At 46.5% G+C, this 27,778-nt stretch overlaps 1 protein-coding gene across 9 annotated transcripts in view; it reads left to right on the plus strand.

Moving 5' to 3' along the window:
• LOC135918500 (uncharacterized) overlaps nucleotides 1-27,778 on the plus strand; it is a 349,800-nt gene that overhangs the window by 153,231 nt on the left and 168,791 nt on the right. For all 9 annotated transcript variants that reach the window (XM_065452107.1, XM_065452109.1, XM_065452112.1 and 6 more), the window contains 2 exons: nucleotides 12,500-12,604; nucleotides 25,984-26,117. In XM_065452107.1, coding sequence (XP_065308179.1) covers nucleotides 12,500-12,604; nucleotides 25,984-26,117 — 239 coding nt within the window. The remainder of the gene's footprint in view (nucleotides 1-12,499; nucleotides 12,605-25,983; nucleotides 26,118-27,778) is intronic.

The raw sequence follows: 27,778 nt of genomic DNA on the forward strand, positions 1-27,778 counted from the left end.
AACAGTGTTTGGTAGTTCCTCGAAGAGTCCTGCTAAGCCAGCCTCACTCGAGAGGGCTCGGGTGTTAAACCTTGGAAGGGTCAGTTTCTATTGGCGGCCTGTCCGGACCCAGGTATATTTAGCACCATGTGCTGCGTTGCAAGTCTGACCGCCGCCTTAGTCAGGTGCTCCGCAGCCACTGGGGACTGAGCGCCATTTCATTGAGGAGATCACTTCCTCAGGGAGGTTGTAATGGGAGGTATTAGGCAGATAATACTGCATAGGGAGGGCAATTCTCGTTATAATGAGGAAGTGTCTTTGTTCAAGCTTAGCGAACCTTCCTAATTTGGTTGTACCTAGATTAGTATAGCCGCACTCGCTCTCGGCATCATTCTCCGGTGTCAGTCGCCACTCCAAATCTGCAGATGTAGTGCACTGGAGGATGTCATACGCAGATACACCATGATTTAAAAAAAAGGGGGGGGGATTTGAATTTTCGGCTACCGCAACCGAGCATATGACATAGTTCAGTAAGATAATCCCGCAGGCGGCTGGGCTACCTTGTCACCGATAAGAACGGCCGAGAGGGCCTTAGATGCGTAAGAGTTGCTTTAATTGGTCCGCCATTTGCGGGTTGTTGCTGATCGGGTATAGGTTACACGACATAGTGCCAATTCTCGGTTGCCCTAGCCTGTTTCTCGCATCTTACGAATACACGCTCGTGTTTTGAGCACGCCTAGGTACACGATATATATTTTGTTGAATTTGAACAGCGCTTAACACTTGTGCGTAAAAAGAAAAAAAGGGAAAGGTTTTTCAGCGCTTACCGAGAGGCCCCGAGTGTCGTATGATCCGCTCATCACGTCTGCTTTTCTCTTGTCGTCCGAAAAATCGCGTTCCCGGGTGGCTATTCAGAATGTTCAGTCGCACCGCGGTCTCACTACCGCGCTGAGATCCGCACAAGGCAGGCGACCTTGACGGCTGTCAGTGGTGTCTTCATGCTTTCTACAGCTTTGGACAGTGATTATACTTTAGCTAATGGGGAGGAGGGAATGGGGGGCGGGGGAGGTAACTGACCTGGTAGTTTTTCTGGGAACGCAGTGAGCCTAAGCACTAGGGAGACGGGAGTTGTATGTCTTATTTAACCTACAGTGGTGCCTTCTACGATCAGACAGACATGCTTTGAACAATTCGGGCTTGTAAGAAAATTGGCGGTGCTGCTACCGCCGCGGCCGCAATAGAATTCTCGGGCATAAAAACGAAAGTAAGCGCAAAAGAATAACTACAGATGTAGACGAAAGGCATGGACACATATACGATCGTTCTGACGTGCTGAAAATCTGTGTGTTAACTTTACAACTAGGTGTTGTTGTTGCTTAATTTCTCAAGTGTTTCAAGGAAAATTCGAAACAAGTGTTTCAAGGAAAATTGCAAGAGGGTCCCCGTGCAGACGGTCGTGGCAAAGATATCTAATTCCCTGATGTGTTAGTAAGATGCATAAATATTTGAAGTCGAAGACCCTATTTAAAGTAATATTGTCAAAGGCATAGGCAAAGAAGGAAGTGGATGAGTGTCGTGTACAGGACGTGGAGACTGTTTTGGAAAAGTTGATATTCATTTGTCATGCTTTGGACCAGTTACAGAAGTCGGCAAAATAATTATTAAGGACAGCGTTATCAGTAGGAGATTTAATTGTATGATATAAAGCGCAATCATCCGCAAAAATGCGTGTTTTACCTGAGGTGTGTAGGGGGAGATCATTAATATAAAGCAGGATTAAAATAGGACCCAGTACTAAACCTTGGGGAACCCCCGATGAAACAAGCATTAAGGATGAGTTAGTAGACTGGAAACGCACATATTGCGAAGGCTGGGAAGGAAAGTTCCATATCCAACCAATCAAAGATGCATTTTCAGTATAGCGAACAGCTTGTGCGTAAGTTTATCGCGTGAGACGGTGTCGAAAGCCTTTGCAAAGTCAATAAAAATAGCATCAATCTGGTTACCTATGTTTAAATAGCTACTGATGTCATGAACGAATTCTGTCAGTTGTGTTACAGTGCTAAGGCCACGTCTAAAACCATGCTGGAATGTGCTTCAAGAAATTCCATATTATGTTTAAAGGGACACTAAAGCGAAACAATAAATCAGTTTAGTCCAATGAAGCATGGTTTAAGAACCCTGCTGGCAGTCATTTAAAAAAAAAATATTTTGATTATTAGATGAGAAAATGAAGGTCCAAGTATCAGTATTTGAATTTAGCGCCGAAACCACAGCGCCGGTACGCCAGCGTGACGTCAGGGATTTCAAAGTATGTTTTCGCATATGGGCCGCGTTTGCTGATTAAAGGTTCCCGAAACTTGCCATGTTTAATATTTGGTTCTTTTAGAACACAATGTAGTCAATCTGTACCGCTATATATAATAAGTAGGCTCCAGAAGATGCCATAAAAATCCATGACGTCACAGCCGCCAGGTGCGAGAACTTAAGTAGGCGTCACCACCCGTATTTCGTTCCTGCGCTTTTTCTGGCTGACCAAACGCCTTATCGTTGCAAGAGTGGTGTTTTTGATGGTGTAGAAATGTAATTTACTGATGCAGAAGAAATCATTTTTCACTTTAGTATCCCTTTAAAGATAACGTGTTCGAGTAATTTACAAAAGTGTGCTGTTAATGAGATTGGCCTGTTGTTATATTACAATTGAACGTTACCGGACTTAAATAAGGGCGAAATTGAAGCAAGTTTCTAGGAGAGAGGAACGGTGGCGGTTGAGAGAGATTTTCGAAAAATAATTATAAGATATCTGCTCCACCAAAGAGAGTATGGAACGAGAAAAGCAGTCGGGATGCCGTCAGGACCACATGACTTCTTGGTGGCTAAGTTTAGGAATAAGTTAAGTACACCATCACTAGACAGTGATGTATCGTCGATTGGAGGGTATGGTACGGAATTAAAAACAGGGGTTACAAAGTTAACAGTGGTAAAGACAGAGAGGAAGTATGTGGTAAAAGAAGCCATTGTCTGCAAATCAGAAAATGCAACACATGTTAATTAATAGCGCGTCCGAGGATGACCCAGGCAATAGGATAACTTTCGAAAATTTTTGGGGATTAGCCAGCATTAATTTCGGCAAGGTTACCTTGCAATAAAATTCTTTTGCAGCAACCATTTTAGAACAGAGTGTTGCGGCAGCAGCATCGGCGTCGCATGAGAGATGACATAGCCGCTCGCATCTACACGAGGCACGAGCGGCGGGCACGCTCCGGCATGGGCTAGCGTTCCGAAGGAGATTATTTAAAAAGAATGCTACGCTAAGCGATCGAGTGTCGGTTTTTCCTCTCCTGCGAGAGTCCGAGACTTTACCGGTCTACGCGGTCGCTCGTCGCCACAGTTTGGTGACACGGACGTGATACGGCCATACGCTCCTGTGATAGAGACGACCATGGGCCAGACCAACGCTACGAGAGCTCAAGGCCAGAACCCTTCCGAGAAACGCGGTGAGCCCTCCTGTTCTGCCATCGCTGTCCGCCTCGCACAGTACTGGGACCAGCATCCTTCGGCGTGGTTTCTTCAGGCTGAAGCGCAATTTCAAGTTGCTGGTATCCGCTCTCAAGCCTCGAAGTTCAATTACGCCGTCGCAGCGCTCTCTCGCCCACCGCCATTAACGAGGTAGCAGATTTGTTGAACTCCATTGCCTGCCGCCGCCTATGACGATCTCAAGGCAGCACTGCTACAGTGCACAGCAGCTTCACAGCGTTCTCGCATCCAGCAGCTTCTGTCCGCTGACGAACGCGGCAACCGACGCCCTAGTCAACTTCTTCACCGAATGAGCCAGCTTCTCGGAAACAACGCGAGATCCATTGACAATGCGCTGTTGCGCGAATTGCTTTTGCAACGACTCCCGGCTAACGTGCAGATGGTCCTGGCGACAGCCTCTACCATGGACCTTACCGTACTTGCCGCTTTGGCCGACAAGGTCATGGAAGTAGCCACCCCAACCATCGCAGCCACGTCACCGTCTCCGAGTGGCAATACAACCGCTCTGCAAACTCTTCCCTGCTCTTTCGCAGTGCAATCTCCGCTCAACTCCTTGAGTGAGCGCCTGCAATGCATCATCTGTGGAACGCAACATCGCCGCACGTCTCGCCGCCCACGCAGCCGTAGTTCCAGCAGATCAAGACGCACGGGCACCCGCACTGAAACCTCAACTACAACGCCTGGCGTTTGCTACTACCACCGCTGTTTTGGAAACGACGCTCGTCACTGTCGGCGTCCCTGCTCTTCGCAGGGAAACAGGCCGACCGGCCTCTCACGGCGACGAGTGGTCCGGCCCAACACACAAGTCGCCTTTTCTACGTGATGGACAGAGTTACGGGAGAACGATTCTTAGTCGACACAGGTGCTGACGTCAGCATTCTCCCCGCCCAGCTCTCCAACCGAAAAGCGACACCTGTGTCGTTTTTGCAAGCCGTCAACGGCACCAGGATTCCAGTTTTCTCGTCATGCTCCATCATGCTAAACCTTGGCCTTCGACGAGCGTTCCGCTGGATTTGCCTGGTTCTGGACGTCCGTTATGCAGTTATTGGAGCAGACTTCTTGCATAACTACGGACTCCTTGTAGACATCCAACGACGCCGTCTCATCGACTCCGTGACCCAGCTATCCGTTCCCGGCGTCCCGTCATCAGGCACATCGCCCATAGCGCCTATTTCTGCCATGTTGGTCGAACCTTTCGCCGCGCTCCTACGCGAGTTTCCCACTTTGACGCGCCTGCCTGGCTGGACGCAACCCGCGCAACATGACGTGTGCCATCACATCGTCACCTCCGGCCCACCGGTCTACTTCCAACCCCGGCGTTTGTCCCCGGAGAAACTCAAGATCGCTCGCGAGGAGTTCGAACACATGCTGCAACTTGGCATCATCCGCCCTTCCTCCAGCAACTGGGCATCACCACTTCACATGGTGCCAAAGAAGACGGGAGATTGGCACCCATGCGGCGATTACCGGGCACTAAACAACGTCACAGTTCCTGATCGCTACCCTCTACCTAACATTCAGGACTTCACAGTAGCGTTGCACGGTGCGACGATCTTTTCTAAGATCAATCTCGTTTATCAACCGTCAACTACCGGTCGCTGAAGAAGACATTCCCAAGACCGCCATCACTACACCCTTCGGTCTTTTCGAATTTCTCCGCATGCCTTTGGGTTTACGGAACGCGGGCCAATCCTTTCAGCGTTTCATCGATTCCGTCACCCGAGGTTTGCCTTTCGTTTTTGCATACATTGAAGACGTTCTCGTCGCAAGCGCTTCGACAGAAGAACATCTTCACCACTTGCGGTTGGTGTTTTCACGCCTTGCCAGTAAAGGAATTCTCAATGCCGCCAAGAGTGAATTCGGTCAACCCGAACTCGAGTTCCTCGGTCATATTGTCGACGCTAACGACATTCGACCTCTGCCGTCCAAGATTCGTGTCATCGAACACCTTCCCCGACCGACCACACTCACCAAGCTTCGCCAATTTCTCGGATTCGTCAATTTCTACCGCCGATTCATTCCCGAGTGTGCACGACTTATGGCTCCTCTAGACGCTCTCCTGGTAAACAAACGCAAACAAGTGCTTCAGTGGACTGAAGAGGCCACCGACGCTTTCACAAGAGCAAAGTCTGCCCTCGCCGACGCCACGCTGCTTAGACACCCAAAGCCAGACGCACCCACTGCCACCATGACAGATGCTTCAAACACCGCCGTTGGTGCCGTTCTGCAGCAATTCATCGAAAATGCGTGGCATCCACTCGCTTTTTTCTCCAAGAAACTGAAGCCTGCGCAGTCCTGGTACAGCGTGTTCGGCCGTGAATTACTCGCTGTTTACCAGGCTATCAAGCATTTTCGCCATTTCCTCGAAGGCCGTGCATTCACTGTCTTGACTGACCACAAGCCCCTTGTGCACGCAACGAATCGTTCGGCGTCCTGTTACTCGCCACGCGAGATTCGACACTTGTCCTTCATCTCCGAGTTTACAACTACGTTCCGTTACATCAAGGGCACTGACAACGTTCCGGCTGATGTTCTGAGTCGTGTCAATGTCGTTTACACGTTGACATCGGAACCTTTCATCATCGAGGCCGACTTACTCGCCAGTCAACAGCGTGACGACACTGAACTTCGTACACTCCGGAATTCGTCAACGTCCCTGAAATTGGAAGACGTCGATGTTACCCCAGATACGTCCGTCGTCTGCGACACTTCTAACGACACACCTAGACCATACATTCCGGCATCCCTTCGCAGACGTCTATTCAAAACCATGCACAACCTGTCGCACCCTGGCATACGCGCGACACAGAAGCTTCTTTTCAGTCGTTTCGTTTGGCCTCGGCTAAACGCGCAAGTTCGCGATTGGGTTCGCTGCTGTTTGTCGTGTCAACGCTCTAAGATCTAGCGTCACCCCATTCCGCCTGACAAGTCTTTTCTTCACCGGATGCTCGTTTTGACACCGTACACCTGGACCTCGTTGGCCTTCTCCCACCTTCGAAAGGTTACTGCTACATACTGACCTCGACCGTTATACACGGTGGCCAGAAGCTACATCTATATCTGACATCTCAGCGCCCACTGTTGCAGCAGCTTTCGTGTCTACGTGGATCGCAAGGTTCGGCTGCCCATCCACAATAATCACAGATCGCGGTCGGCAGTTTGACTCAGCACTCTTCAATGAGCTACTCAAATTACTCGGAACGACACGTTTTCGGACAACTGTTTACCACCCGCAGTCCAATGGACTAGTTGAACGTTTTCACCGGCATCTCAAGACCTCCCTTACGGCAGATGAATCGCCGGAGAAGTGGGTCCTACATTTGCCTCTCGTTTTACTTGGCATGAGAGCCGCACTCAAGAGCGACCTAGGTTGCCCCTGTGCTGAGCTAGTTTACGGCACCCACCTACGCCTTCCGTGCGATGTCTTTGTCGCCATCCCCAAAACGCCTGCGCCATCACCTGCCGAATATGTTGCCGAACTGCAAGCCTTCTTCAGCCAGATACGCCCCGTGCCTACACGTTCACAAGAAGCATGGTCCCCGTACGTTTCTCCCGCACTCACCTCTGCTACCCACGTTCTTGTGCGTAACTGTGCCGTGCGGAAGCCTTTGCAACCACACTACTCCGGGCCATATAGTGTTCTAGAGCATCGTCCAACGACGTTTGTTGTGAATGTCAACGGCCGATCAGACACAATCGCCCTGGAACGTCTCAAACCCGCCTACATCGAAGCACCCGCGCCATCGGGTCCACCAATATGCGACGCGACCCTGCAGCATCCTTCGCCGCCGCCTGCGCACGTGACACCCAAGACCAACGCCAAGACATGCCGCGTCACGTGGACTTTCCATCGTTCGTCGAACTTTCCTCCTCTCTAGAGGGGGGGGGGCCTTCTGTAGTGGCAGCACCGTCGGCGTCGCACGAGAGATGACGTAGATGCTCGCGTCTACACGAGGCACGAGCGGCTGGCACGCTCCGGCACGGTCTAGCGTTCCGAAGGAAATTATTAAAAAAGAATGCTACGCTAAGCGATCGAGTGTCAGTTTTTCCTCTCATGCGAGAGTCCGAGACTTTACCGGTCTACGTGGTCGCTCGTCGCCACAAGAATTCCTTTTTGGCGCAACGGAATTGCGTGAGTTTTCTTGAGTCACCAGAGCGTTTCGATCAACGTAATCTGGGGCGCTATAACGTAAAACTATTCCAAACTTTTCTATTCCAATTCTGCTATCAGCCCTCCGCGATTGGTCAAAGACTTTTTTTGACCACCCCCCATTTCACCTGTCTGTCACGCGACGTTACAAAAACCGCAATACCTCCCCATCTGATATGATGTGTGCACACTGATTATGCATGATTTGACAGAAAAAAAGAAAAACAGTTATTTCTGATTCGACCCCTTTTCGCCATTAGCCCTCGGCTATTGGTAAAAAAGTTTTCGGGCTGCACCCACTTCACCTGCCTGTCACTCGACGTCACAAAACCGCACGAACTCACCGCGTCAAAGTGACGTGTACGCGATGAAGATGCATTAATATGCCGAACAAAACTGAATTTTTTTCGGAATAGCCGCAGGCTGCCCCGTTCCGAAAGGAATAAAAGATAGCTGCCGCCGATCGCTGAGATGCTGGCTACTCGCACCTGCCGGAGAGCATGGGTGTATTTGCGTATAATAAAACTTCTTGAATGACCGTGTAGCGTTTTTAAGCACTTTCGACACGTTTACTACCTAATTCTGCCAACTCTTCTTTGCTGAGGGTCAATTTTAGCGTCATTCTTAAGCTTCCGTTGCACGCCGCCGCGATTTTCGACCAGCCACCACAAGCTAAGTAAGGGAAAGCCGACCAATCGCAGACGCCGGCACCACCCTCTTCATCCGGTTATCGGTTTTCAGTGCACTGGCTCTGCCCTAGTGAATCCCTCTCCACTTGAGCGTTCTCGTCGCCTCTTGTCAGCCAATTAGATACAACAAGCCGCTCAGTGTAGGCAATGTTATTCGTTTTTCAAGCAAACAAAAGGGACCTCCTATGAACGAGGAGAGCGTTTCATTGGTCTGTTCAGACAACCCTATGGGTGACCGCCCGGTGCTTGCGTCAGTGGTTACGCAAATTTGACGTCAGGAAATTGGAATAGAAACATATTGGAATAGTTTTACGTTATAGGGCCCCTGGCCACGCGGCGTGATAAAAACAAAACGTCCCTAGTCATACAAGGAATTTCAGCATTTGTTTTCTTTGGTTTTAAAGGAATGAAAAGGTTGGTACACTTACTGACAACATTTTCGAAGAAATTGTCAAAGTATTAGTATCAGTAGAGGCACTTATTAGTTCAAACTCATGAAAGGAATCGCATAGAGCGTATGCCATTGCCAAATTATCAGCGCAGGTAAAGTCAGGAAATGTGCGGTAGATATAACGGAATTTATGGACGATGCCAAAAACTGAAATTAACGCAGCATTGTGGTCAGATATTCCGTCATTAACATCGTATTCATAACCGGCGTTAAAAAGAGATGTAGTAAGAAAGACAGGATCAAGGACGGAAGTTTGCCAATTGAAATCTTGAATGATCTGGTGCAGACCACAGGACAATGAAATGTGGACCAACTCCCGCCCGATCGCTACTTCGTGTCCGCTTACTTTCATAGATGACCAATCAACAGGAGGAGCATTGAAATTGCCCATGCAGATAACGTTGGACGAATAAGTATTATGACTATGCAAAAAATTAATATAGATTGTGTAAATGCTCATCAGTACATCCAGGGGGATGGTAAACGACCCCCTATAATCAGACATATCATAGAGTTGAATTTTACACCACAAAGACTCGGTATCAGCTGGGGCATGGAGTACAGAAAAGTGAAGATGAGATTGAAGAAATAGAGCGACACCGCCTCCTCCTCCCGAATTTTCTGTCACGCAGTACCATTTTGAAATCGGGGGGAGAGGGTTACCTCAGAATAATGTACACCATCATGTAGCCAGGTCTTAGTAACACCAATAAATGTGTCGAGTAAGACGAGACCAAGGAAAGAAATTTGCAGTTATTGCTGACAAGTCTTTTTCATTAGCGTTTTAAATGGAAACTTTATTGCCAGTACCCTGAAGTCAAGGGGATTTGGTCCTAGCAAATATTTCGGCGGGTTTATTTGAGCCAGCAGATGATCTGACGAGAGTATTGGATGTGCTATCCCAATCGTATTGTACCTTGTCAATGAATACACGGTCAATTCGAAGTTAGAAAGATGAGGCACTGTCTCTACGAGAGCAGAATGTTCCCCTGGACTTGCTCCGAATATTGCGCACCTGTGGCAAGAAGTCTTCTGATACACGAAAGCTCGTTTTTTAAAGTTATTAGCAATTTCTCAGCACCAGCACCTTATCCTGAAAATCAGGGAGCTTCATCATAACTTGACTTGACCGGCCTCTGACTTTATTGCCGAGTCTATGACAGCTTTCGATACGCGGACATGCGGTCTTAAGAGTGACCTGGAAGTACTTAGCCATGTTGGAACAAAGTTCCTTAAAAATCTCGTTAGGGCCCTCGCTGAGACCATGTATAATAATGTTGTTTCTACGCGACCTGTTTTCTAAATTGTTGTTTCTGCAAGAGAATTGATATAGGGTTTTCTTTAATTGCGGGATTTGAATGTATAGGTTGTCATTAGAATCCTGCGCATCACTAGACGTTGAGAGTGCCTCCAGATAGTATACACGAGCTTTCAGACTCTCAAACCTCAGGTTGACAGACGAATGAAACATTTTGATTTCAGCAATGTCTAGAGCCAGTTTCTTTTGGCCATTTGGGAGTTCCTAGAGCATTTTCGCAACCTCGGGCTGTTTATCAACATCTGTGAACCGGGTTTGGAAGGCAGGATCGCGCTGAGAACATGCGTTGGCACCAGGGTTAACTTCCACATCGCCGCTCAGTAAAAGCCTTCGGGCATCATTTAACAGAGCAGAATGCAAAGAAATATGGACGAAACCATGGTTGGACTGATGTGATCATGAAGCCGCCTTTCCTGTCCTCAGGGAGTGCTTGGTGTCGTATTGCCCTGATTTATAGTTGAAATTGATTGATAAATTCCCTGAATGAGTTGTTATTTGCAAGAATAAGAAATGAGGGTACACTAAAACGGTGCTGCCTCCAAATTTGCCATTTAGGCAACTGCCCCCAACATGCAAATTAAACGTCAAATAATGTTTCTTCGCTAATTTTTCTTCTGATACACACACTATTACCGGCAAAGTATGTCCACCTCTCTGAAGAACTTATTTGCAAAATCACGACGTTTGCCACGCTCATAGCCTTTCTTTATAAAATGTTATGCAGAAACTCCACTGCAGTTGTCTAAGTATGCGTAAGCACCCTGCCACTTGCTCATTTTCACGCAGGTCTGTGTCATTATCAGTCTTATCAAACTTGACCCAACCAGTTTAAATCGTTACTAAGCCTTATCTGACGTTATAAACCTTATGGGTATCAATCTGGCCATTATCAAAACTATCAACAACTGACTAGCTAAAATACAAGAAATATGAAACTTTCGAGCAACTTGGTAAAAGTGAAGCATCAATTTTTTTTATACATACTACGATCTTAAACAAGATCTTAGCAGCGTGGTACAGGATCTTATCAATCTTATCGTGAGGGCCCACCATTATTATTTACGAGCGTGCATAATGTTACTTGCGAAAGCCTGTATACGCGGTGATCATTTTCAAGTTCTACGGAATATTTTTAATTGTCTGTGGCAGACAGCGTAATTCTTGTCTTTGAGCTGCTTTATTCGAAGAACCGGACATTGCTAGCACGACAAATTGAAACACATATTCAACTAATTTACAAAAATCAATAATTATCTTCATTGACTTCTTGGCAGATCATGTTGCAATGTAAGAATTGCAGCCGGTGAGTTTGGAGGACTTCGCCACTTGATATTCACTTCTAGGATTATGCCTCTTTTGAGAAATTATTTCCCAAAGTGTGGGCCTCTTTCGAGGAATAATTTCCCAAAGTGTGGGACAAAATACGCAGGTGTTCCAGTTACGTTTATGCTTCAATGCATAAAATAGCGCAGTGTTAAAATGTAAGTGGGACAACACTGCAATGTTACGGCGAGTTTGATAGCGCATGCCTCCAAACTAATGTCATTTTAGAGTAGCGTTCCAAGTAGATACGCCTTGCTTACTCAGATTATAATGCATAAATTGCCATATGTGCCGCAAACTAATCAATTATAAGGTTAACGAGTGAATTTGTAAATTACTCGAGTATGAGTTTCGATTTCTTGTACAAATAATGTTTGCCTCTCAGAATAATCGAGATAAAGTACTAAAATTATGTGATCTGCAACCGGGGATCTTTAAAAATTCCGTAAAACCTAAAATGATACATGATGTAGCGGTGCGGCAAACACAAGCCACATTGAACAATGCCTGCTCTTCCTTCGAATCTCTCTCCTGTTCAAGCCGCTGTAGTAGAGAGATGGTGCCAGGCTAAGATTTCTGGCGTCTGCGCCGTTATGAGCGTATTGGGTCCACATGCAGCCTCACGAAACACCATACGAGTGGCCATTATGGTCTGGAATTTCCTTGCGTAGGGCTTAATATAGTGCACGCGTTTTGGCTTGCGACCAAGTGGAACCTCAAAAAGAGAACTTCTTTTAACTTCCCCTGTATTTTTATTTTCTGTTGTCTGCTTTACCTCCTGATTCCCATTTTCTTTTATTGAAAGTAACAATTTTAGCGAATACAATACCAGAATGTAAATGTTATGCATTTGAATAAAAAAAGAGCAAATATTCTGGCACCACCTTATTACCCGCATTGCTTGTTGCCGTAGTATATGGCAAAAAACATCGATCTCTCTTTCCTCGTTGCATTTGTGCGTTAATTTCATCCGAAAGCTTCCGCATATGCGGACGTCTGCGACTACTTATCTAAGCGCTACTGACAAGCTGTGGGTGTCTTGTCATTGAAAGGAAAACACGAAGTGGACCGAGGAGGAGCTGAAGAAGAGCCCAACGCTTGCGGAGCTGCAAGACGCCACGGCAACCAAAGACGCAAGTGGCACCGTCACTCATGCGGTGAGCAACGGCGTGCACAGAAATATTGAATTCAATTTGTATACGAAAGAATGAACAGTCATACCTGAAGTGGCAAGAAATACATGGTCACTTTTTTTAATGGTTAGGGACGGTGATTCATTTATCACAGCAAGTGATAAATTATTAGATTTTAGATGAATAAGCAGGGGGTGGGCAGTAACAAACACCAATGATTATCTTCTGGCGATTTATTTCAATGATGGCCCAAACCGTTTCGAGATCAGTATTGACAGGAATGCACTGAGATGGAAAATCTTTAGAAATGGCGAAGAGCACGCCGCCTCCCTGACGCATTGTACGGTTACAACGATACAGTGAAAAATGGTGTGTAGTTTGAATAATTTCGTTGTCTTGAATCTGTGGATGTAGCCACGTTTCGGTAAGCACAAAAATGTCGGCATTACAAGTCTCTAAGGCAGATGCTAAGGACGTGTGCTTATTCATGGTGCTTCGAATATTATTAAACAAGACAGATACGATGCATGATTCCCGTCCACATCCACTCACGTTTTCCTAACTGGGCGTGTGCGGGGAATTGACATGCAAGCGGCTATCTCGTGGTCCATATGGCACATGCTCGTTGATAGTGTCTGTTGCCGGGTTACCTACGAACAGTTTTTTTTTATTCATAATTAGTTAGGTGTACCGTAACTGGAAAGAGCATGGTTGGGGCTGGCTTTTAGCGTACTCAATTAGTTTTTTACGGACATGACGGGTAGCGAGCGAAAAATCTTCGGGGATAGAAACATCCTTTTCTTTCAGCTGTGCGAACACGGAAAGTGGTGCTGCTGGTGTATTTAACTACAATTGGGCGACACTTACAAGGCGGGTAGTGACTAATGCGATGAGCACGTTCTATTGACGTGTCAGGCAGGCTGTCGATTACGTCTGTTAGTGCCTCTGTTATGCATAATTCGGACTCTTCCCACGATTCGCGAGAGTCACGGATGCAATGAAATATGAGGTTATTGCGTCACGATATGTCCTCAAGTTCGTCAAGGCGCTGTAGTAAAGAATCAAGCAGAGTTGTTTGGGCCTATGCCGACGCCTGAATTCCAGTCATTTCATCATCGAGATGGTGCAAAATATTTGTTATTTTTCAAGGTTCTTTACTCTTTTCTGGATACATTCCAGTTTGGTCTCGATGTTCTTTTGACCGACCTTAATAGCCTTGACGTCGTTGACGAACTCGGCCTGACCCTTAGCAAGAACGAGCCTGAAGGTCTTTTAACTCTTTCCAGCATGGTGGTTACCTCAGATGACCACCTTTTCAAAATTTTTCTTCAGTGCCCCACAGTGGTAAAATTCATAATCACTAGTGCCGGTTTCTTTCGCTAATTTCTTGGTGTTAATATCAGGTGAAGCCACCTCCTTGGTTATATTGTTTTTTTTTGTTTGTTTACGTGCAGCAATTGAAATACAGCCACGTGCGATTGAACCCAAGCTTTTTTACAAATCTCAAGTTGAAAACATATATTAGGGCGTTAATAATTAGATAATTTGTAGCTTCCATGGGCAGAAGAGCTGCTGTACAATTGACACGGAGCGTCAGGGCCTAATTGTGCGGTGAATGAGCATTACGATGGTGGTCAGCTGGGGTGACCACCATGCCTGGGCTACAGACAACAATCAAAACATGAATTTTGTTGACAAATTCGAAGAAAGAAAGAACCAATATCAGATTGATCGGAACTCAAAAAAATGCAGGCACCGAATTTTTTCCCTTTCCTTGAATGCTGCATCGTGAACGCCTTCCTAATATACACTGAACTGGAAGGGGTTCAGAAGATGAGCTTGAAAGATTTTAGAAGAGATAATCTGTACATTGACCGCGGAAGCAAAAGTCTGTTCCCCAAAAGGAAGTAAATCAAGCAGCTGTGTAGTAGAAATAAAGAGGTGATATGTAGCGCCAGTTGTCCGGGCCGTAGGATCAAAGCACCAACCCAAGAGGTGCACGCCGAGGCGATGCGCAAAATGCAGCACAAAAGCAAACCCATCAAGGACGACATGGAGGTGTGAAACATGCAACGTTCCTCTCTGTCTAAGAGAGGACAAAAAATGTTTTGCCGTGTTTCACAGAAAGTGAACGGAGACCCCATTCCAGCACAGTGGTTACCTCAGGTGACCACCTCAGATCATCATTGCTGCCATATGTGAGTGTTTTTAGTTTTGCGTATATATATTTTCTCAGTAGCCTTGTGCAGTTTGTTCACTAAAATTTAGTTTTCTTGCAAAAACAAACTTCTGTGCCTCAAAGAGTTAACAGCAGGAAACGAATTTCTGCTTCCTCAGAAGGACTTCAGGGCAAATTCTGCAGCTTAGATAACGCCTCAGTACGCGTAGTAGGACCCGGATTAGTTTCCACGTCACCTGAGTGCATTAAGAGCTACGCCATAGAGAAAATATCTCCGACAATTTCACAGAGCACTTGTTGGCACGGAAGCAACAGCAAAAATGGGTCGTCACATTTCTTAGCATAAAGCGGAAGGCTTTTACACACTCCCTAAGTGGAAAGCTGCGCTTCATGAGCCATGGCGCTCCAAATGCTGCTTCCGTGCAAACTAAACGGGCTGACGCTCGGACAGCCGCTTAAGTTCTCACTGCGATGTGACTACACAGTTGGCGATGATGATGCGCAGAAGGCTGGGCGCAGTAGTGGTAGTGGGTCGATGGGGAGAGAGTTGCCGGTCTGCTGGTAGATTGTGGCCTTGCTTCATAGTAGCAGCGGTTGCGAAGGGTCATTCTCCGAATACGTTGAGCACGGACACAGCAGCAGCAAGAACGCAAAGAAGGCCTGCGAAGTGGAAAGGTGCGCTGCATGAGCCATGGTGCTCCGAATGCTGCTTCCGTGCCAACTAAACGGGCTGACGCTCCGACAGCCGCTTAAGTTGCCACTGGGATGTGATGACACAGTTGACGACGATAATGCGCAGAAGGCTGGGGGCGGTAGCTGTAGTGGGTCGATGTGGAAAATAGTTGCCGGTCTGCTGGTAGATTGTGGCCTTGCTTGATAGTAGCAGTGGTTGCGAAGGGTCATTCTCCGAATAGCTGTGCACGGACACAGCAGCAACAAGAACGCGAAGATCACCTGCGATGTGGAAAGGTGCGCTGCATGAGCCATGGTGCTCCGAATGCTGCTTCCGTGCCAAATGAACGGGCTGACGGTCGGATAGCCGCTTAAGTTCCTACTGCGATGTGACGACACAGTTGACGAGGATGATGCGCGGAAGGCTGGGTGCAGTAGTTGTAGTGGGTCAATGTGGAGATAGTGGCCCGTCTCCTGGTAGATTGTGGGCTTGCTTGATAGTAGCAGTCGTGGCGAAAGGTTATTCTCCGAATACGCTGTGCACGGACACAGCAGCAGTAAGAACGCAAAGATGGCCTGGGAAGTGGAAAGGTGCGCTGCATGAGCCATGGTGCTCTGAATGCTGCTTCCGTGCCAAATAAATGGGCTGATGCTCGGACAGCCGCTTAAGTTCCTACTGCGATGTGACGACACAGTTGGCGATGATGATGCGCAGAAGTCTGGGCGTAGTAGTGGTACTGGGTCGATGGGGAGACAGTTGCCGGTCTGCTGGTGGATTGTGGCATTGCTTGATAGTTGCAGTGGTTGCGAAGGGTCATTCTTCGAATACGCTGTGCACGGACACAGCAGCAACAAGAACGCAAAGAAGGCCTGCGAAGTGGAAAGGTGCGCTGCATGAGCCATGCTGCTCCGAATGCTGCTTCCGTGCCAACTAAACGGGCTGACGCTCGGACAGCCGCTTAAGTTGCCACTGCGATGTGACGACACAGTTGGCGACGATGATGCGCAGAAGGCTGGGCGCAGTAGTTGTAGTGGGTCGATGTGGAAATAGTTGCCGGTCTGCTGGTAGATTGTGGCCTTGCTTGATAGTAGCAGTGGTGGCGAAGGGTCAGGGATGCGGCGTGCTCTTAGCCATTTCTAATGTTGACCCATCTCAGTGCATTCATGTCAATACTAACCTCGAAACGGTTTGGGCCATCACTGAAATGAATGGCCAGAAGATAATCATTGGTGTTTGTTACCGCCTCCTTCCACTTATTTATCTAATTTCGTAAATGAGATGCATGATATCATTAACATTGTTACATCTCGTCATGCTACATTACCTTTACTTTTGCTTGGCGATGTTAATCTAGCGAACATAATACGCAACACTGAACCTCCAACTTTACACCTTTTTTTTCATTAGCCAATGAGTTCTTGGACACTTGCTCGATCTTTTCACTGTCACAACTTGTTACTCAACCCACACGAACTACCGAATCCGTTGAGAACACACTTAACCTTGTACTATCATCGCGGCCTGACCTAGTTTCCGACATCGTGTATTTATCCGGCTTGAGTGGCCATTCGGCACTTTCGTTTGAAATAAATATTTTGCGACCAAAAACCGGTAAAAAATTCAAATCTTTTCGAGACTACGCGAAGGGAAACTTTGAAGTCATCAACGGCAAATTATCTTCTTTTTTAGACGTGTTTTTAAACAACTTCGACAGCCGTGGCGTTCAGACCAACTGGAATAGGTTTGCTGCAAGAATTTCTGAACTAACAAATACATCCCACTGCGCACTCTTGCATGTAATCTAAACGCCCCATGGTATAACATCCGTCTCAAGCGCCTTTCTAATAAAAAGAAACGTCTGCACAAATTAGCCAAGCGTTTACCAAGAGTAAACAGCTGGACCAAATTCAAACTGGTGACAGATGAGTATGTTGCCGTACTTAAACAAGCCAAGGATCACTTTCTTGGCAATACTTTGCCATCAATGCTTAAAACCGACACCAAGAAATTCTGGCGCGTCATTACCACAAGGCGGATGACATGATAACCTTAATTGACATCTCTAGAAAGGTTATTCCAACTAATGATTGTGCGTCCGCACTTAATGATGTTTTCATGCACAACTTTTCATCAACTACAGACATTACTCTTCCATCCGCGCACGACCACGATTACCAAGCAATGTTTCCCATATCACTGAGCCAGCAGCCGTCGTATCAATTATCTCATCTTTAAAACGGTCTTCTGCTCCAGGACACGATTTCATAAACGCGAAATGTTTGAAAAGCACAATATGTTACTTTTACATCATTCTAGAAATGATATTCCAACAGTTGGTATATAAGGGTTCTTTGCCTGCTGAATGGAAGATCGGGAAGTTGATCCCACTTCATAAGTCGGGTGACAAGCATTCTCCATATAACTACCGCCCTATCTCTCTCACTTCCATTCCATGTAAGATGTAAGAACATATGCTTGCCTCTAATCTTGCTAGGTTTCTTGAAACGAATTCATTGTTTTCACCATCGCAACATGGCTTCCGCTAGACATATTCATGTGAAACACAACTAGCTTTATTTGCGCATAAGCTAAACGTCATTCTTGGCCACTCTTCAACTGGCGACTGTTTATTTTTAGACTTTTCGAAAGTGTTTGACAAATTGTGCCATAACCTTCTGTTTAAGCTGCATTGAATTAACATTGATCGCAGACTGCTTGCATGGCTTGAGTGCTTTTTTTCAAACCGTTCACAGTTTGTCTTTGCTAATGACTCAAACCCACAACCAAGCAGAGCACAGTCCGGCGTACCTCAAGAGTCGGTACTTGGTCCCCTCCTTTTCTTAATTTACATAAATGATCTACCCTCTTGTGTTTCCTCTAACATTTATTTATTCGCCAAAGATAGCGTTATCTTCAGGGAAATAATATGCGACACTGATATATTTTTTCTTCAATCCGACCTAAACGCTATTTCTACTTGGTGCCAATCATGGTGAATCGAATTAAATATCAAAAAATCAGCTTCTAACCAGCTTCCTTCTTAATGCGTTAATAATCTCCCCTTAGACCCTGTTTCCTCCTACAAATATCTTGGTATCCATATTACTGGCAACCTCTCGTGGTCTATGCACGTTTCTCACGTAATTGAACATGCTAATCGCATGCTGGGATACCTAATATGCAATTTCACTAAGGCACCGTCTCCCCTGAAATCATTGCTCTGCAAGTCAATAGTCCACTCAAAGCTTGAGTATGCTGCAGCAGTTTGGGATCGCTTTCAGAAAAACCTAATTCAATCATTAGAAACGGTGCAAAATAACTCTGCTCGTTTCGTTTTTTTTCTAATTACGACTGAAGTGCCAGCACTTCTGCAATGAAATTGAAGCTTGATTTGCCATCTTTAGCGTATCGCCGTAAAGGCCTTAGACTTTCACTTTTTCATATTTCATCATGCTTTCCTTGGCGATGAACTTATCTGCCCTCCTCAATACATTTCATCAAGGTTAGATTACAATAACAAAGTTGGAATTTCATTATGCCATACCAATGTCATATCTCATTAATTCCTTCCGCGTACATCTGCTGAATGGAATCGCCTACCCGCCTCAACTGCTAGTATTGTTGACCATCAGCACTTCATGGCAGCATTAGATAACATTGTATAAACAGGAGCATTTAATTCATGTTTTTGTACTACCAATTGTATCACTGTTTTGTATTACCGGAACACTGTATTGCTGCACTGTATGCGCTGTATTTCATTTTATTAACGAGCACTCCAAGAACACTCAGATAACATTGTATAAGCGAGAGCCATCTATTTCTGTACAAATAACCATTTTGCTGAACTGTACTTGTTTTTCTGTAATTGATGTAACCACTCCTATCTTTAATGCCCCTGGCCCTGAGGGTACACGAAATAAATAAATAAATAAATAAATAAATAAATAAATAAATAAATAAATAAATAAATAAGGCCGGGTGATGATTTAGAAAATCACGAACTATGAATACTCGCGTCTGCATGCCGTAATTTGTAGGGATCTTGCCTTGTTTTAAGTTATGTGTCTTGTGTTGTATTTATGTTCATTCGGACGCTATGCTATGAAAAAGGGGCTTTCATTAAGTCCTACGTAATTAAATATTGCAAAGGCTGTTTCTTTGTTATTAAGGTTTTCCATTGTTAAAATACAATTCTTCTTGAAAAGCGGAACGGAATGCCTTCTACAGGGCGCATTCGCAATTACACGAATCATGCGTTTCTGCAAGGCTGGTGAACTGCGGATGTTGGTTTTCGTCTCGGCACACCAGAGAACTAAACAATATTGGCGGCGCGAAAGCACTACACTATAGTATAATTGTCTTTTTAATCTAGAATGTAATAGGTGCCTTAATTATTAATAACACCGATGAATCTTGCAACGCTGGTTTTAATGCAGCCGGCATGACTGGACCAGTTTAAATTTTCTTCAAACGTAACACTAGGGAACCTGTGAGACGTAGAACGTAAATTGACTTCATCAAAAAATTGTAATACTAAGCTATCATCAATACCCTTGTTACGAGGCTGAAAAATAAGGCATTTTGTCTTTTTAGTGTTTAATTCCAAATTATTTGCTCTTAGCCAGTCCGAAGGATTGTTGAGCCAAATATTTGTTTCCTGCTCGAGAGTAATCAAGTTTCCACCAGAAAAAAAGATGTGTCATGATCATGCATGATTAGTTGAGGTGTTAGAGGCACGTCTGTTATTCCATTAATGTATAACAAAAAACAAGAGGCCCTAGGATGGACCCCGCGGAACACCTTACTTGATTTCACCCATTGCTGGATTAGAATGACAAATGTCTGGTTGCTGTAGTCAGTTGGATAAACAATTTTAATTAGGTTAAGAGCGGTTCTCCTAATGCCCTAACATTACGTTAATTATGCAACATAGATGTTTTAGATAAAGAGGAGGCTTTAGCTCGGGCCCAACTTCGATGCCGCCTATTCATGTGCATGCAAAATGCAAGAATGCTTTTCTGAGATAACACTTACTTACCGACTTTGCGAGAGCAAGGTAACTTGCATATGAAAATACACATGAAGTTGATCTCCTGAAGTTGATCTCCTGAAGCTCCGATGAAGTTGATTTCCTGAAGCGCGGTCTTACGTTTTGCCATGCGAACAACGCATTAAATCAATACCAACTCCACAAAAATATAACAGAGTTATAACAGAATATAACAGAGTTCCGATAGGCCAGAGGTAGAAAAACAAGACAGAAAGTCTCTTGGACCACCTTTCACGTGGACACCGGAAGCGGAACAGTGCCCAGACCTTGCTTTGTATATAAAGATAATTTGAAAGAAAATTATTGAGTCAATGCGGCATTTAACAACCACATCCATTACAGAATACTCGACTCTAACCCAACTTCAGACTACAGCGATATTGCGCACAGTACAGTAGTGGGTTTGTGTCTAGTTACTAATCACCCAATCACAATATTGCTTTAGGCTGTCTAAGTACAATAAAGCAGGTCGCTTTTATCTTCTTCCTAGAATACATAAGGTTCCCGTAGAAGAAGTAAATACAGGAGAAACGTCAGGTCAGCCTATAGTGTCTCATAACAAGAAACCTACAGAGTCCCTATTTACATTCTTAAGTTACCACCCGTCAAACATCCCCGCCACCCTCCCGTCTTTTGTTCAAGACACACCCCATTTCCTTCAAGCTATCAAGGGCATTACCATCAACCAAATCCTTTCCGAACGCGCTTCTAATCACTTTGGATATTTCTGCCTTTTAGGCTAACATACCCATGAGTGAAGGAATTGAAACCATATGGAAGTACTGAGCAGTCATTCCTCAAGCGCATGCTCCTTATGTTTACTTGTCACCCCTTAAGTTAGTTCTCGTGTTCAACTATGGTGAATTCGACTGTATTGACTACTTGCAAACTTTCTGCACAAGCATGGGAACACCATTCGCTCCCACGCATGCCAACATTTTCATGGGACGGCTTGAAGAAAACCTGATAAAATCATAATTATTTGGGTTAAATTATGGGGTTTTACGTGCCAAAACCCCTTTCTGATTATGAGGCGTGGAGGGCTCCAGAGTAGTGGAGGACTCCAGAAATTTCGACCACCTGGGATTCTTTAACGTGCACCTAAATCTAAGTACACGGGTGTTTTCGCATTTCGCCTTCATCGAAGTGAGGCCGCCATGGCCGGGATTCGATCGCGCGACATCGTGCTCAGCAGTCCAGCACCATAGCCACTGAGGAACCAAGGCGGGTGATAAAATCATACCCATTAGGAACCACACATTCATCTGCGTTACATTGATGACATATTTACCATATGGGAACACAGCACAAGCGGGCTAACCGACCTAAAAAGCCATTTGAACCGCTTTCACCCGAGGAATAAATTTACTGCTGGCCACTAACCTAGACAAATCAACTTCCTCGACACGATGGTCTACAGAAGAAATGGAAAATTGAGAATGACACTACGGATAGCCAGCCGTATTTAGACCACACCAGTCAGCAACCGCGACACTGCAAGCTAGGAATTTTCGTGAGACAAATGAAACAAATAATAAGAATCTGTAACCAAGGCAACGGTTATATCCACCACCTAAATGATCTTAAGACAACGCTAGCAGTGAGAAACTGCCCACAATTTTCTCCAGACAGGGCTGTGACGTCGCGTCAAGATTGGAGAGGCAGTCAGATTTAGCTAATAAACAGCCTACACCATGATGTGAGAGACCACCAGCCATTAAATCAAAATATCCTAATGCCCTCCCAAATATAAATTACATCCCACGAAAATGCCACCCAATATTATCAAGTAACGAGAATCTCAGAAAAGCATTCCCGCTGAGAGCAAGGGTTACTTTTACTAACGAGAGCAGCGCAGTTAGGCTGAAAGCTTGCATACCTGCATAATAATAACAAACTTTATTGCAATGGAAAATATTTGAAGGAGGGGTGGTCGGAGCCTCTCAGTCCAGGGTCCCACTGGCCTCTGCCGCTTGCCTGACCTGGCTAATTAAGGACTTTTGTCCTGCCAGGTCGGAGCGGGCGAGCTGGGCCTCCCTCTGCTCCATTGTGTTGCTCGTATTTCGCTTATGAGGGTGCTTAGTGCACTCCCAGGTTTATATGTATTAGGCTAGGTATGCCACCGCACCAAGGACAGTTCGCCCTATAACGAGTGGGATACAGGGCGTTTAGCAATTTTAAATGGGGGAATGCCCCGGTCTGTATTTTACGCCAATCGGCGGCCTCTTCCCCGCTAAGTTGTGGGTGAGGCGGCGGGTATTTTCTGCGGACTCCGCGCTTATGACCGAGGATGTATTTGGCATTTAAATTGGTGGAATTTTGTGAGGGATAGTGCGGGTTGTTGGGGTTAGAAGAGGACGCCGTCGCTCGGTTAGTGAACCCTCGAGCTAACGCGTTAGCCTTTTCGTTCCCCTGTACTCCGGCGTGGCCCGGGCACCAGAGTAGGCGATGATGGTGGTTGAAGGATTTGGGGATTATCGCGAGGCTAGCCAGTCACGTGCCGCTTGAGAAACATGCGGCATTCTCCTGGGAGTCCGTGACCACGACCGAGTCCCTTTGCGAACGCTCCGCGTGAGCGAGTGCGATCGCCACTGTTAATATTTCAGCCCAGGTGGGGGATCCCATCGTGGCCGACACGGTAATTTGCTGTTGGCTGATCGCGTTCACGACTGCCAGGGCGTACGTCCTTTTGTAGCGCTGCCCGGTCGCTTCTGCATGCACAGCTGCACCCGTGTAGTACGTGTTGTGCCTATGGTTATTAGAGTACGCTGATTGAATGTGTCGTGCGCGTGCTTTGCCTCTTTCTTTGTTGTTCTTGGGATGCATATTCTTTGGAATTGGGGCTACTGTAATTTTGGATCTCATCGAAGGAGGGAGAGGTACAGCCTGCTCTGTGAGATAAATGGGGTATGCTGGGATATTGAGTCTAGCCAATATTGCCCTAACAGTTTTTGTGAAGCTGAGGCGCCCCATCTGTCGCATGAGGGTGACCTGCCTCAGTTCGTCTAACGTATTGTGCACTCCCAAAGCTAACATGCGCTCCGTTGAAGTGCACTTAGGCAGGCCCAGAGCAGCTTTGAAAGCGGTTCGGATTATTGTGTTAGCCTGCTTTTCCTCCTCCCTGTTAAGTATTTGGTACGGTAAGCCATACGTGATTCGACTAACCACTAAGGCCTGTACGAGCCTTAGGGTATCGTCTTCTCGCATTCCCACTTTTCGATCCGTCACGCGACGTATCATTTGGGCTATGTTGTGGGCTGTGAATTTGAGGGTCTTGAGTGTCTGTGTCTGAGTAGTGCTCTCCCATCGTTCTGAAGCGACAAACCAAGGACTCGCATCGTGGGTACCTCTCAGACTGATTGGCCCTCAGCCACGATGTTAATCGATCATCTGGATTTGTAGCCTTTCGCGTGTATCCGGATGACCTCAGATTTTTCGGGTGCGCACTTCAGGCCACTTCATGTAGAAAATTTCTCCACCACTAATAGTGCGCTTTGGAGCGTATATTCCTTATCCCCTAGGGAACCTCTGCTCGTCCACAGCGTGATTTCGTCCGCGTAGAGCGTGTATCCTAGGTCGGGTGTCCGATCCAGATCACGCGCGAGGCGACACATCGCCGTGTTGAAGAGAAGAGGAGATAATATAGCTCCTTGAGGTGTTCCTTTGTCAGGCATTTTAAGTAAATCCGAAGTGATTTGGCCAATACTGATGCTCGCCTCGCGGTTGGAAAGAAATGCTCTTAAGTAATTGTATGTACGCTCACCACAACCCACGAGTTCGTGTTCCTCTAATATTTCGGCGTGAGAGACGCTGTCCAAGGCTTCTTTGAGGTCTGGTGCTAGGACTAGTCTCTCGTCGCCGTACGGTATATTAGTTAGAATTTCCTCTCTAAGTAGGGGGAACGCGTCCTGGCAAGATAAACACATGCGAAATCCTATCATGGAGTCCGGGAACCAGCTCCGCTCTTCCAGGTATCGCTGCAATCTGCTATGGATAACCCTTTCATAGAGCTTACCCAGGCAGCACGTGAGCGACACCAGCCGTAGTGTATCAACTGAGGGATTCTTTTTTGGTTTGGGGATCACGATTATTTTAGACAATTTCCACTCTTGGGGTAAGTCTCCCTTGGCCCACCACTCGCTATTAAAACTCTTTGTTATTTTCGCTGAGGCTACCAATCCATGTTTCGAATCATTGCATTTGTGATCGAGTCTGGGCCCGGTGCCGAGTTTTTAACTGCGGAATGTGCCGCCTCATACACTTCCGCGTACCTTATTTCTTCGTCTAATATATGGTTCGCCTCTCCCGCGTATTGTCTCTTCGGGTACGACGATCCCGTGGCAGGTGAGGGTTCTATGTACTTTTTCTGACGAGCATTGGACTAGATCTTAGTCTGTACCCTCGAAGTTGTCTGCTATTATTTGGAGCTTCTTGTTTTTCTCAGTACGCATACTCATCGGTTCTAGCATGCTTCATAGTATTCGCCACGTATCGGTCGTTCCCAGAGTTCCTGATAGGGTTCCACAGAACGTCGCCCACCCGTTTTTAGCGAGCTCGTTGGCGTGGCCTTGGGCTTGCTCTGCTAAGAGAGCGATGCGTTGTCTCAGGTGTTTGTTTAGACGTTGTCTGTTCCACCTCTTGGCCTGTTTCCGCCTCCCTTCCTACAGGCTGACCAGGTGAGAGTCTATCACCGGCACCTACACTGTACGCTCAATGGCTTTAGTGGTGTCCCCGTGTGCTCGTCGAAGGCACTCAGTCCATCCTCGCATGTTGGTCGGGGCTGTATCCGACTCCTCCAGCGCTCTCGAGTTCTCTATAACGAGGCCAGTCAGTTAATTTAGTCACTCCTATTGTTCTCCGTATGTTGGGCGTGGAGAGCGCTACTCGGATTATGTCGTGATCGCTTCCCAGGTTTTCGTCAAAGGAAACCCATTGTGCGTCTCTGATGTTAATTGCAAAGGCACGGTCGGGCGCTGTGTCTCTGCTGACGCTGTTACCCGTGCGCATCGGTTTGCCGATCTGACTGATTCCCCGTAAGCCCAAGGCCGTTGCGTTGCGCTCGAGTAGGAACCCTTTGGGCGACGTTTTCGCGTATCCCCATAGCATGTGTGGTGCATTAAAGACACCCACTATCCTTGCCTTATGCCTGGTGCCCACTAAATATTTTGTTGCTGAGAGAATGTGGAGTAGGTCGTCCCCTTTGCTTTTGGGTGGAATGTACAGATTTGTGATTATTGTGTTTGCCTTACTTCGTTTCTTTGGCATCACTTTGATAACTATGGAATTAGTCTCTCCGTCAGTTTGCAGAAGTGTTAATAATTGAGCGATTCTCAAAATTCGAAGGTCGCCACACTGGTGAGCAAGTTGATAAATGCATACCTGCATAAGTGAATGGTTTAGAGGTGCTTAAATTTGGTACTACTGTGCAACTTCTTTCAGCTGTGTTGAACTTCGGCCAACAAGCTATTGTCAACGGATGTGGTGTTATTTTTTCGCAGGGTTTCAACTGGGTGCTCTTTTTTAATACCTTGCTCCGGCACCCTTCCTTCAAATTCACAGAATCAACTACAGTGTTTGTCGAGGACTATGACATCATAGTAAATGTCATGAAACTTGTTCAAAACTTCAGCCGGTAAGTTTGTGTTTATGTATGATTCTTTGCTACTCATGTCGCCTTTATAATGAACTAAGCCGTAGTCCTAAAGGCTTAAAATTAATTTGGCCATGCTTTGTTTTGAAAAGAATGGAATTAGATGCAGCATGGTGGTCCGACTGGAACACATTGCCACTGTTGTGGGACTAGGATGAAGATGTAATAAGAGGTTAATGAGGATAATACGTTGTAATTCCTGACGAAACGCAGTCCTTCGTTCGTATTTAGAGGGATACAAAGTGCGAGTCAGGTGATGGCATGCCATATCGATTCCCGCCCAGCCAGCTCTAACTTTCACTTTTGTTTCCATAAAAGCCCCATGATTGGGGTATTACACGAGGGACGTGTATAATGCCGAAAATAATTAGGGCTGATGGGTACATTGCAAGACACGTCATTACTGGGTCAGCGATGGCTAATGGACTGGTGATAGACGTGGGTCTGTACAGAAGGCCGTCCCACTGGGTTGCGGTACAAGGGAAGAAGGATGACGAAACAGTGACAGTACGGGCGCGAGCCACGTGGCGTTCTCAGGGCGACCATCACAGCACCGTGCAGCCTGTTCGTCTAAGCCATGCCGAGGATGGAAGGAGATGACCGTTATTAGGCCCGTTCTTGTGTCGACTGCCAAAGTTTCAAGGTCACTCGCACATCGTGAAGCAAGAGCCTCCCGCATCTGTGTCAGCCTGGTTCGCCATCTCCCTTCATTTAGCGCCCTGCTACTTATATGTGTTGTCAACATCATTCTTTGACGTGAGTGAATTCCATTCAGGACGCGACAGCACATGCGGTCACCAATGACTGGTATCGTTTAGGTAGCCCAGCTGTTGTCACCGCCTGACTGGGGAAGACAGTCTTAATCCTTCAATTCTTGCGCGGCCCTTCTGTGCGTTGGGTATATTCACGCCGCCGCCTAACAACCCTCCACAATGAGCATGGTGGTGCGCCTTCGCTGACAGCGAAAGCCGCTTCTATCCACCCACGAGCCATAAGTATTGTCATATTTTCCTTGCTTTCCCAGGCGTCCTTGCGGTTCAGCAGAAGTAGTGCAGAATTCACAAAGTTTCGCGTTCGTAAGTGATCTTTGTCATTACGTTATTAGCGATTCCAAAGGAGCAGTACGCAATTTAGCGAAAGGTCGGGACTCGGCTCCCGTAAAACACAGTAGACCCCAACCAACACCCACGACCAATCCAGATCATTTGGGCACCAGCACACTGCTCACTACCCGGCAACGGTGCCACCCACACCAGCGCTCGAGGACTCGCCAACCGAGCACCCGGACGGCTCACGCTAGGATCAGAGAGGGATCGCATAGTCAGTTACCAGGAAATAACTCAGCACTACAGGTTAACCAGGGCAGTGTACCTGCCAGCACACAAATCGCTTAACAAGCGACAAGAAGTAGCTTGGAGACGACATCAGACAAACACCTACCCCATCCCCGTGGCCTATCACTGCTACTACCCGGACCAATACCCTAATACATGTAAGTATTGTAAGAAAAAAGCGGATTTGTTCCATATTACGTGGTCGGGTCCAGCCGAAAATAACACAACTCACGAAATATGTAATACTGAGCAGTGCGAGGCCGTGTTGCTCAGCTCCGACCCTGACCTGCGGGCCAATGTCATCAAGAG

This window comes from Dermacentor albipictus, chromosome 7 (assembly GCF_038994185.2).
Source record: "Dermacentor albipictus isolate Rhodes 1998 colony chromosome 7, USDA_Dalb.pri_finalv2, whole genome shotgun sequence".
Lineage (NCBI taxonomy): Eukaryota > Metazoa > Arthropoda > Arachnida > Ixodida > Ixodidae > Dermacentor > Dermacentor albipictus.